Source organism: Haliotis asinina, chromosome 4 (assembly GCF_037392515.1).
Source record: "Haliotis asinina isolate JCU_RB_2024 chromosome 4, JCU_Hal_asi_v2, whole genome shotgun sequence".
NCBI lineage: Eukaryota > Metazoa > Mollusca > Gastropoda > Lepetellida > Haliotidae > Haliotis > Haliotis asinina.
The window spans coordinates 57,482,808-57,495,736 of NC_090283.1; the positions used below are offsets into that span (position 1 = coordinate 57,482,808).

Below are 12,929 nucleotides of genomic sequence, written 5' to 3' on the forward strand. Positions count from 1 at the left end.
TTACGCTTTGTTAACGGTTACGGCATTTCCGAAATCTGTCATAGCTTATCGTTACGCTTTGTTAACGGTTACGGCATTTCCGAAATCTGTCATAGCTTATCGTTACGCTTTGTTAACGGTTACGGCATTTCCGAAATCTGTCATAGCTTATCGTTACACTTTGTTAACGGATGCGGCATTTCCAAAATCTATCATAGCTTATCGTTACACTTTGTTAACGGTTACGGCATTTCCGAAATCTGTCATAGCTTATCGTTACACTTTGTTAACGGTTACGGCATTTCCGAAATCTGTCATAGCTTATCGTTACACTTTGTTAACGGTTACGGCATTTCCGAAATCTGTCATAGCTTATCGTTGCACTTTGTTAACGAATACGGCATTTCCGAAATCTATCATAGCTTATCGTTACACTTTGTTAACGGTTACGGCATTTCCGAAATCTGTCATAGCTTATCGTTACGCTTTTTTTAGCGAATACGGCATTTCCGAAATCTGTCATAGCTTATCGTTACACTTTTTTTAACGAATACGGCATTTCCGAAATCTATCATAGCTTATCGTTACACTTTGTTAACGGTTACGGCATTTCCGAAATCTGTCATAGCTTATCGTTACACTTTGTTAACGGTTACGGCATTTCCGAAATCTGTCATAGCTTATCGTTACACTTTGTTAACGGTTGCGGCATTTCCGAAATCTGTCATAGCTTATCGTTACACTTTGTCAACGAATACGGCATTTCCGAAATCTATCATAGCTTATCGTTACACTTTGTTAACGGTTACGGCATTTCCGAAATCTGTCATAGCTTATCGTTACGCTTTTTTTAGCGAATACGGCATTTCCGAAATCTGTCATAGCTTATCGTTACACTTTTTTTAACGAATACGGCATTTCCGAAATCTATCATAGCTTATCGTTACACTTTGTTAACGGTTACGGCATTTCCGAAATCTGTCATAGCTTATCGTTACACTTTTTTTAACGAATACGGCATTTCCGAAATCTATCATAGCTTATCGTTACACTTTGTTAACGGTTACGGCATTTCCGAAATCTATCATAGCTCATCGTTACACTTTGTTAACGGTTACGGCATTTCCGAAATCTGTCATAGCTTATCGTTACACTTTGTTAACGGTTACGGCATTTCCGAAATCTGTCATAGCTTATCGTTACACTTTGTTAACGGATGCGGCATTTCCGAAATCTGTCATAGCTTATCGTTACACTTTGTTAACGGATACGGCATTTCAGCATTATGTCACGGACCAGCTTATTTTCTTGTCCGTCCTTGAAACTGTTCTGTAGAGCCTCTGAACAAATTGGTTGGAATGAGATCAGCGCCCGGAAGCATTCGTGTTTTATGACTGGTGTATGTGTTGCAGTGGTGTCATGCAGCTGAGACAAGCGTTAGACTACGAACGAGAGACTGGGTATTCTGTCGTCGTCGTGGTCACTGATGGGCAGTTTGTAAGTATCTTCTTTCTTCAAGATATCGATATAGCATTCACTTGCAGTCTTACAACTTTGACTCAGACGTATTAGGTGACTAAATCACTGAGCACTGTGGCCTGATCCTGTCATGAAATAGAAGCCCATCAATACAAGTCATATTCTTGAGAGCTGGATTTCACGGTGAAATGCCAAACCTTTTCAGAACGTCTGCAGACTTAAACAGTCAACGACAGCATTACACACGTACACGTCCAGGGCGGGCGTGCATCGTGTGTTATTTTTATTTATTCATTCATTCATTCATTCATTCATTCATTCATTCTTTCTTTCATTTATTTATTTATTTATTTATTTATTTATTTATTTATTTATTTATTTATTTATTTATTTATTTATTTATTTATTTATTTATTTTAAAAAAAACAATTGTTAGCCCGTGGTACACTGCAAGAAAGCCAGTTCTTCGGACTTCTCCGTGGCCGAGTGCTTGAATCTCATTTCTTTTGAAACATTTTCTTTCCATTTGCCCGTGATAATGGTCATGCATCTACTCGGAGTGTAGACTATGACAGTATCAGCACGCTGTTACATGTTGTCCTGCTGTTACAGAACACAACGACGACAGTGACGGTGTCTGTGTCTGACGTTAACGACAACAACCCTGTCTTCACTCAGAAAGAGATCACAGTTGAGAGAGAAAGAGTTACCGGTGAATTAATAACGACAGTGGAGGTATGTGTAGTGAAAATAGTATATATTGCATGACAGTACTAATGTAACAGCAGAGCACTAATTACAATCGAACCCCGTTTACTCCGCGTTCAGTAACTCACTATATGGTTCTTAATGCTATTCAGACCCGTGAAGATCCGGGGTAGAATAGGCCTTCAGCAACCTATGCTTGCCATAAAAGTCGACTATGCTTGTCATAAGAGGCGACTAACGGGATCGCTGACTTGGTTGACACATGTCATCGGTTCCCATTTGCGCAGATCGAAGTTTATGCTATTCATCACTGAATTGTCCGATTATTTACAGACCGCCGCCATATAGCTGGAATATTGCTGAGTGCGGCGTAAAATTAAACTCACTCACTCGGTATCTCTATTCATACACGAAGTTAATCTTCAGCGTTACTGTGACATGCACCGTTGCTATGGGGGTGCCAAAGAACCAAGAAAAGAACCTTGAAGTTGGGATTAAGAAACAGCAGCTTTAGACAGTTACATGTACAATATATTGTGTGGGAAAGAGTTGCGTATGCATTGTGCGTGTATCTGTCTGTCCGCGTGATATAGTTACATAACCGTTAATGTAAATTAATTTGTCGATGTTGCATAACCTCACAGCCTAGCCACATTCCATTCAAAGAATGTTTCGTCATTCTGCTATGGAACTGATCTTTAATCTATCAGTATTTATCACCAGTTTTATTTTTTATTTCAGGCAATGGACCATGACTATAACTCTGTGCTGAGTTTCTCACTGGCGAGTCACACAAGGTACGACATGTTGCATATTTCACTAGCTGTGTCTGTTGTAACCTTCGTTTCGTTATATCGTATTTCTTCTAATAAACGCCCGGGCGCATATTTTCTCAACGTCCTTCCAGACCCTGAGTTTACCAGACTCCCGGTTCTTTTGCACCTACCGGTTGCCACTAACGTAATCGTTAGTAAGCTGCTTTACGTCCAACGTTTATTAGAGGAAATACAGTATGTTGAACAAGAGTGCCATTAAATTATTAGGTTGTATCCATAGAATCGTGTGATCACAATGATACACAAATAAACAAACATACATTACACTCTGAGGTTTAGAATGATTCTAATGAACATTCTGGAGTGATGAGTCATTAATATTAATGTTTTGATTTTTACATAATTATTAAATGTTTACTGTATCGTGAGATTCATGCTCTGACTTCACATAATGTAGGACAGACATGTCACAAACGCGATCTATTTTCATATTAATGACGCGAGGGTCAGGTTATCCTATTCCTGTTTGAATACAAATGCACTCAACCCTCGTGTCACAATTGTGTATTATATTCAAAGTATTCCCACACAAACTCTACATTTAGAAGTGTTAAGTGTTGCCGCTTCTAAAAGAACAGAAAAAGCTCTTCAAACCATCAACACTATTTCCGTGGAAGATTATTCTATTAGCTTCTGTAGAAAAATCAACTTTTTTCCCAAATCCGACAGTGACTTCAAATACATGACAAAGAAGTCTCGATGTCTTGCCAATCCTACGAGTAAGTTACCCAGCGTCCAGATGAATGCAGAAAAACATTCCCACATTGCAAGGCCCAATCCTCCAGTCTAGTCCTCGTCGGGCTGAATCTTCCATTGTTATTTGAAACCGGATCGATCAACTCTGTGTGCAAACAAGTGTCAAATACCCTACCAGGTTTCAAACAGTGTTAGTAAATAGGGACACTTCTTCCATCAAATACAAGACAATGAGAAACATTCACTATGCATGGGTCTTTTATCATTTATTATGGAGCAAAATTAATGGAATTATGCTGTCAACCAAAAGTAGCGACATCAGACGACGAAACAAATATTTCGATGATGAAAGTCAAATCTGGCATCATATATGCTGATTCTACACGTGGGCAATATTTAACCAGAAAATTCACGGATGATTGATAAAAAGGTTCTTAACAGCCGACTAGACTTCTGTGAAATTTGATGATTGGAGGCACGTTGTTGAAAGGTGGTGATGTTGTTTCAACGTTAGCCATTTGTTAATATTATTTTATTTGATTCTTTTTTTAAAAGGAAACGTTTGGTGCAATATGTTATGTTGGAATTGAAGAACTGTTAAATGTTTTCTTTCTGTTTCATTTTCCCTTTCCCTATTTGTTGATATAAGACTTCTTTGACACTTCTTTGACACTTCTTTGACACTTCTTCATGCAACGCTCGAACGTGAAATTCGTTTCGTGTTAATATAGACGTGATTGTGTAAAGAAATATTGTTTAGGAATGGTGCGGAGAACAATAGTTAGGAAATATTCGTCCTTTAAGCTACATCCTTATCAGACGGAACTATGCTTTTACACAAACATGAAACAAGAAACGGTCATACATCTTAACAATGGAAAGGGATCATATTAACATAGCAATGATTTACTAAAAGTTTAATTTCCTTTCTAGTCCCTTTCTTCTCTCTGCTTCCAAAATGACTAGCATTATTTAGAGTTTCGCCGTGAATTGTGATAGTTACTTTTTACCCTCTTCGCGGACACGCTGTCATCAATGATTTTCAGAAACATATCTCCACTGTCCGTTTGATTTTCATGATATGTGGAATCAGTGTTGTTGGAAAGTCATGAGTGTTCCTCTGCAGCAGGTTATCTGTCGGGTGTCATAATTTCGTGTCACTTATATGAAAACAAAAACAGCATCGGAAGTTTACATAAAATCAAGGTGTAGTTGAATTAACTGGACGAAAATTATACTCAATCGCAGTATTTTATTCTCCTATCATTACACTCTTCCACATGACTATGAGTTCTTAGCCTTTTATATTATATTATATAATCCTTGTAATTTCTTAACCCGAGTGATGGCCGTATTTCTTTGAGAGATATTTTAGAAGTTGTTAAGATGAAGGAAAACCAATTTCTGTGGATATTCCCCGTCCAGATACATTATCAAGCAATTGATAACAATGTTAGCATCTACACCGAAAAGTCGCATTCTTTGCAATAAAGAGTTGCCTATCCTCAGAACTTTGGTTTTCCATGCTGGCCATTTTGTTGAGCACTGATACCGAGGGATGGCCAGACACCAACCATCTTGTAAGTGAGATGACGTTGTCACGGTGTGTCCAGGGTGTAACAACCGATATAATTCAGGGTAGTTCATAGAATTCTCTTAGATATAAACTCACTCAAATTATTTCTTAAATTATACACAAAATATCCATTGTGTTGTATTGCCTTGTAAACCTGTTAACCCAAGGTAAAGTAACAACACATGCCAAACCACGTACAAGGCTTTATCCTAGACAGGAAAGGAATTTGTCAAAACAAAAGTACTACGTAGATTTTTTTAAAAAGTAATCTTATAAAATGCAACTCGATATCCCAACATTACCACAAATCCCACCCATTCTGGCAGCTCCTTGCCACAGCTGAAGCTCGAATACCTGTCGCGATTGAACCAAACATTGTGTTGTTTTTTCATCTGTTTGTGTAAGACCGAAAGGCATGGCGTTTTGCCCGTCAGGCGGATTTATTCAAACTTGAAGGAGGGGATCATCTTACTCACAAAGCTTCGCTTTTTCTCCCCTTTAATGCCTTTTGAATAGCGGGCAACGGAAATCACTATCTATTTTAACGCTGAAGAACCTGGTGTAAATTTGTCAAGTAAGACAGCCCCAAATCTTGGTCAATTTTGGCACCCGTGAATAAGCCTTCCTCTATCTCCTGTTAGACTGTTGGTGTTCTTCCGCATTCTCGTGCTAGGGGAGAGTATGTTTGACAGGTAGGTGCGACATTCTGGTCAATGTTAGGACAATCACCATACAAACACCCTCTGGAAATATACGTGGGCGTTTGTGTCTTATGTCGGAAATGCAAGCGGTTTATCTTGATATACCAAGATCATGTTGAGTGTCTTTTTTTCAAAGAGAACATCACCGGCCTAAAGTCGGACGGTTTATCCTATTTTGATTTTTTATATTTGTATCCGAAAATCAATCGATTTTTTAACCTCGATTTGAACTGTTGCTTCATTTTTTATAACGATACAGTGATGTGGGGATACAGTAATATATGAGAAGTGATACAAACGTCACAGAGCAATCTCGTGATGATTAAGCCCTAGAGTTGTTTATCTTACTGATACGAATAGATTTATAGCGATCACATTTGAAATGACCTTAACGTCATTCAGAAAATATTACGTTGATGTGATTAATATGATCCAATTCATTCCATCAAAATTCAGATCGACCACAATAGTACGTGTCTTCTCTAACCGGAAATAAAAGCGACAAAACAAATTTCATATGTGCAGAAAATCTCTGCTGGCTGTAGAGTCGATTGCAAGAGCCTGACCTTCTCATTAGCATGCGTTTATGAATCACTGTCAAACTGTGATGATAACAAATGTTCGCGAAAAGGTGAACATACTCTTCCCCACATGTCACAAACACACGCAAAGACCGGTCAATGTCTCACCTGAAAACGCACGAGGTCGATGATACTATAGAATGGTTAACATTGAAAACAAGTTTTGTCACTGAAAGTGACATGGCGTTTGAACTGTTGAAGATTAAAACGAAATTTGCCATTTTACAAAAATCAGTGCATATGAGCAATATAATCATTATCCATTCGGAGCCACCAAAAGCATTGAGGTGATAGTGTTACTGTATGAAAACCAGTTATTATAGGGACATTTGGCATATAAAGCCTGAAACTAGTCGTTCCATGAAAAGGTGCAATATAGTGAGATCCACAATAACACCCCTGTTGTCAACTTGACAATACAGACGTTAAAAGTTAAAGTCCACTGAAACATTCCATTAAAAAGCCTCTTAAAGTTTTAACAAAGAGTTAAGAAAAAAACTAATATGTTTGGAAAAGACACCAGTCCATTAAAAATAAAGTCTGATTCATTCAGAGACCTAATGAAGCTTCTATGTTCATCTTTACAAATACAAAACAAATATGGTTTCGTAAGCAAAGTATAGTAGGCAAAATAATGTGGTTCAGGGACTGTGAGACAGACTATCTCGCCAAGTGTATGCACGTCTGACAATTTTGTTATGAAGGGAACATCTGTCTATACACACAGACACTTAACAGACAGGACGAGGAATCACCCGTGTTGATGCTAGTCACTGTGTATAGATACTGTCCACTTCCTAAATAGGACCACCAATTAGAATAACTGGACAAGTTTGGATTGCCTCAGCACTAATGCATAGTTGTTTCTTTGATATTTGGTATTATGTTTGGTTTGTTTTTGTCGAGAAAGTAAATTTAGATCATATGGATTTTCTGAATCTGACAATTAGAATATAAACATACATACGTGCGTGCGTGTGTGCGTGTGTGCGTGCGTGCGTGCGTGCTTGCGTGTTTATAAATCCCTAGCACAACAGATGCGGGTTTCTTCAGATAAATCTTCATTTGTTCATTGCAATACCTGTTTTGTTTCTTTCATATTCCTTTCTCTTTTTACTTTTTACATTTGCTTTTCTGTGTTAGCATGATTAGTGTTCATGATAATTTAGATTTCTGAAGAGTAGTTTCTGCAGAGAAATATACACAGTGGAACAGTCAGGAGACTGTGGTTTGAATGTACACTGAAAACGTATCCCTACAGGAGACGTGGCAACACGTTGATGGATGCTTCACTCAGCTGTAGGCGATCAGGTGTGGACCAGATAATCTAATGATTGAAATCATGATGCATCAACAAAGTCAGGGAACTTGTTCCGTCAGTCGTCTCTTACGACAAGCACAGAATCGGAAAGTAATAATTACTTACCTATCTTGAACCCGACTAACGAGGATTCTCTGAAATGTCAAATGAGCCAACGTTCTCAGCACTGTTAATCCTCAAAACATTTCTCTCCGACAAAAATCTGCCGATTCAGCAAGTACTTTATTCATTATCAGCATCCAGTATCACAGCATCAATATCAACTCTTTTCAGACCACAATATAATTCCCATTCACCACTAAATATACTTGAAACGCTACATGGAGGTACCGCGCAGTCATCGGAAACTTATATTCGTCTATCATATCCTGTATTCTTGAGTAGTGCCAAGTAGCGTCAAACGACGCGAGCAGGTACTTTTTGTAATGTAGGTCGTGTGGGCGGCGGGTTCTGCCCGGGGGTGCAGGGCATGCCTGTCATTTCCGCAGGGCGCCTAGTGTCGTGGCTGTTGTTTAGGTGATCCATTCATGGGATTTCGCCGCTGTGTCGCCTTTCATGACCAAAGGAGTCTTTTCAGACGAATAGTTGAAGCTGACTGTTTCTCTGACATTCACGTTTTATATTTCAAAACAACGCAAAACATCTTCCCTGCAGATGTGCTCATAAAGAATAGGTAAACAAAGGCAGTAATTTATATGTATTTTTCTATCAGTCCTATGTAAATGTAGCATGCCAAAGCTCTACAGAACACATAATTACAATAACAATACGCTAGCCTCGGTTTGTGGGTGTGTATGTGTGATGGTGGGGAAGATGACTCGACGCTGCCATGTGGACTCCAGCCTGACTTAAGACTGCAAGGACACAACCGGTGATTACCGTCAGAGAGGCGGGCGATCGCACCTTTGTCACCCGTCTCAGGAATGTTGACAACTGAATTATCGTGTACGCTTGGTCTGTCAAAATTGGTCGGAGAGAAACATCGGTGTCACCACATACCGCGGTACCATGTGAGATGTCCAGTGACTGTAAAGAGTGTGAGATGTCCAGTGACTGTAAAGAGTGTGAGATGTCCAGTGACTGTAAAGAGTGTGAGATGTCCAGTGACTGTAAAGAGTGTGAGATGTCCAGTCACTGTAAAGAGTGTGAGATGTCCAGTCACTGTAAAGAGTGTGAGATGTCCAGTGACTGTAAAGAGTGTGAGATGTCCAGTGACTGTAAAGAGTGTGAGATGTCCAGTCACTGTAAAGAGTGTGAGATGTCCAGTGACTGTAAAGAGTGTGAGATGTCCAGTCACTGTAAAGAGTGTGAGATGTCCAGTCACTGTAAAGAGTGTGAGATGTCCAGTCACTGTAAAGAGTGTGAGATGTCCAGTGACTGTAAAGAGTGTGAGATGTCCAGTCACTGTAAAGAGTGTGAGATGTCCAGTGACTGTAAAGAGTGTGAGATGTCCAGTCACTGTAAAGAGTGTGAGATGTCCAGTCACTGTAAAGAGTGTGAGATGTCCAGTGACTGTAAAGAGTATGAGATGTCCAGTGACTGTAAAGAGTGTGAGATGTCCAGTGACTGTAAAGAGTGTGAGATGTCCAGTCACTGTAAAGAGTGTGAGATGTCCAGTCACTGTAAAGAGTGTGAGATGTCCAGTGACTGTAAAGAGTGTGAGATGTCCAGTGACTGTAAAGAGTGTGAGATGTCCAGTCACTGTAAAGAGAGTGAGATGTCCAGTGACTGTAAAGAGTGTGAGATGTCCAGTGACTGTAAAGAGTGTGAGATGTCCAGTCACTGTAAAGAGTGTGAGATGTCCAGTGACTGTAAAGAGTGTGAGATGTCCAGTCACTGTAAAGAGTGTGAGATGTCCAGTGACTGTAAAGAGTATGAGATGTCCAGTGACTGTAAAGAGTGTGAGATGTCCAGTCACTGTAAAGAGTATGAGATGTCCAGTCACTGTAAAGAGTGTGAGATGTCCAGTCACTGTAAAGAGTGTGAGATGTCCAGTCACTGTAAAGAGTGTGAGATGTCCAGTCACTGTAAAGAGTAGGAGATGTCCAGTGACTGTAAAGAGTGTGAGATGTCCAGTCACTGTAAAGAGAGTGAGATGTCCAGTGACTGTAAAGAGTGTGAGATGTCCAGTGACTGTAAAGAGTGTGAGATGTCCAGTCACTGTAAAGAGTGTGAGATGTCCAGTCACTGTAAAGAGTGTGAGATGTCCAGTCACTGTAAAGAGTGTGAGATGTCCAGTCACTGTAAAGAGTCTGAGATGTCCAGTGACTGTAAAGAGTGTGAGATGTCCAGTGACTGTAAAGAGTGTGAGATGTCCAGTGACTGTAAAGAGTGTGAGATGTCCAGTCACTGTAAAGAGTGTGAGATGTCCAGTCACTGTAAAGAGTGTGAGATGTCCAGTGACTGTAAAGAGTGTGAGATGTCCAGTGACTGTAAAGAGTGTGAGATGTCCAGTCACTGTAAAGAGTGTGAGATGTCCAGTCACTGTAAAGAGTGTGAGATGTCCAGTGACTGTAAAGAGTGTGAGATGTCCAGTGACTGTAAAGAGTGTGAGATGTCCAGTCACTGTAAAGAGTGTGAGATGTCCAGTCACTGTAAAGAGTGTGAGATGTCCAGTGACTGTAAAGAGTGTGAGATGTCCAGTGACTGTAAAGAGTGTGAGATGTCCAGTCACTGTAAAGAGTGTGAGATGTCCAGTGACTGTAAAGAGTGTGAGATGTCCAGTCACTGTAAAGAGTGTGAGATGTCCAGTGACTGTAAAGAGTGTGAGATGTCCAGTGACTGTAAAGAGTGTGAGATGTCCAGTCACTGTAAAGAGTGTGAGATGTCCAGTCACTGTAAAGAGTGTGAGATGTCCAGTCACTGTAAAGAGTATGAGATGTCCAGTGACTGTAAAGAGTGTGAGATGTCCAGTGACTGTAAAGAGTGTGAGATGTCCAGTGACTGTAAAGAGTATGAGATGTCCAGTGACTGTAAAGAGTGTGAGATGTCCAGTCACTGTAAAGAGTGTGAGATGTCCAGTGACTGTAAAGAGTATGAGATGTCCAGTCACTGTAAAGAGTGTGAGATGTCCAGTGACTGTAAAGAGTGTGAGATGTCCAGTCACTGTAAAGAGTGTGAGATGTCCAGTGACTGTAAAGAGTGTGAGATGTCCAGTCACTGTAAAGAGTGTGAGATGTCCAGTGACTGTAAAGAGTGTGAGATGTCCAGTCACTGTAAAGAGTATGAGATGTCCAGTGACTGTAAAGAGTGTGAGATGTCCAGTCACTGTAAAGAGTGTGAGATGTCCAGTCACTGTAAAGAGTATGAGATGTCCAGTGACTGTAAAGAGTGTGAGATGTCCAGTGACTGTAAAGAGTGTGAGATGTCCAGTGACTGTAAAGAGTGTGAGATGTCCAGTCACTGTAAAGAGTGTGAGATGTCCAGTGACTGTAAAGAGTGTGAGATGTCCAGTCACTGTAAAGAGTGTGAGATGTCCAGTCACTGTAAAGAGTGTGAGATGTCCAGTGACTGTAAATAGTATGAGATGTCCAGTGACTGTAAAGAGTGTGAGATGTCCAGTCACTGTAAAGAGAGTGAGATGTCCAGTGACTGTAAAGAGTGTGAGATGTCCAGTGACTGTAAAGAGTGTGAGATGTCCAGTGACTGTAAAGAGTATGAGATGTCCAGTCACTGTAAAGAGTATGAGATGTCCAGTCACTGTAAAGAGTATGAGATGTCCAGTCACTGTAAAGAGTGTGAGATGTCCAGTCACTGTAAAGAGTGTGAGATGTCCAGTGACTGTAAAGAGTGTGAGATGTCCAGTCACTGTAAAGAGTATGAGATGTCCAGTGACTGTAAAGAGTGTGAGATGTCCAGTGACTGTAAAGAGTGTGAGATGTCCAGTGACTGTAAAGAGTGTGAGATGTCCAGTGACTGTAAAGAGTATGAGATGTCCAGTCACTGTAAAGAGTGTGAGATGTCCAGTGACTGTAAAGAGTATGAGATGTCCAGTGACTGTAAAGAGTGTGAGATGTCCAGTGACTGTAAAGAGTGTGAGATGTCCAGTGACTGTAAAGAGTGTGAGATGTCCAGTGACTGTAAAGAGTGTGAGATGTCCAGTGACTGTAAAGAGTATGAGATGTCCAGTGACTGTAAAGAGTGTGAGATGTCCAGTGACTGTAAAGAGTATGAGATGTCCAGTCACTGTAAAGAGTATGAGATGTCCAGTGACTGTAAAGAGTATGAGATGTCCAGTCACTGTAAAGAGTGTGAGATGTCCAGTGACTGTAAAGAGTGTGAGATGTCCAGTCACTGTAAAGAGTGTGAGATGTCCAGTCACTGTAAAGAGTGTGAGATGTCCAGTCACTGTAAAGAGTATGAGATGTCCAGTGACTGTAAAGAGTGTGAGATGTCCAGTCACTGTAAAGAGTGTGAGATGTCCAGTGACTGTAAAGAGTAGGAGATGTCCAGTGACTGTAAAGAGTGTGAGATGTCCAGTCACTGTAAAGAGTATGAGATGTCCAGTCACTGTAAAGAGTGTGAGATGTCCAGTCACTGTAAAGAGTGTGAGATGTCCAGTCACTGTAAAGAGTGTGAGATGTCCAGTCACTGTAAAGAGTAGGAGATGTCCAGTCACTGTAAAGAGTGTGAGATGTCCAGTCACTGTAAAGAGAGTGAGATGTCCAGTCACTGTAAAGAGTGTGAGATGTCCAGTGACTGTAAAGAGTGTGAGATGTCCAGTCACTGTAAAGAGTGTGAGATGTCCAGTCACTGTAAAGAGTAGGAGATGTCCAGTGACTGTAAAGAGTGTGAGATGTCCAGTCACTGTAAAGAGAGTGAGATGTCCAGTGACTGTAAAGAGTGTGAGATGTCCAGTGACTGTAAAGAGTGTGAGATGTCCAGTCACTGTAAAGAGTGTGAGATGTCCAGTCACTGTAAAGAGTGTGAGATGTCCAGTCACTGTAAAGAGTGTGAGATGTCCAGTCACTGTAAAGAGTGTGAGATGTCCAGTGACTGTAAAGAGTGTGAGATGTCCAGTGACTGTAAAGAGTGTGAGATGTCCAGTGACTG

The 12,929-nt window shown here is 40.4% G+C and overlaps 1 protein-coding gene across 3 annotated transcripts in view; it reads left to right on the forward strand.

Annotated features, from left to right (window-relative positions):
- LOC137281710 (protocadherin gamma-A4-like) overlaps window positions 1-12,929 on the forward strand; it is a 72,569-nt gene that overhangs the window by 44,845 nt on the left and 14,795 nt on the right. For all 3 annotated transcript variants that reach the window (XM_067813129.1, XM_067813128.1, XM_067813131.1), the window contains exons 14-16: window positions 1,392-1,476; window positions 2,071-2,193; window positions 2,908-2,963. In XM_067813129.1, coding sequence (XP_067669230.1) covers window positions 1,392-1,476; window positions 2,071-2,193; window positions 2,908-2,963 — 264 coding nt within the window. The remainder of the gene's footprint in view (window positions 1-1,391; window positions 1,477-2,070; window positions 2,194-2,907; window positions 2,964-12,929) is intronic.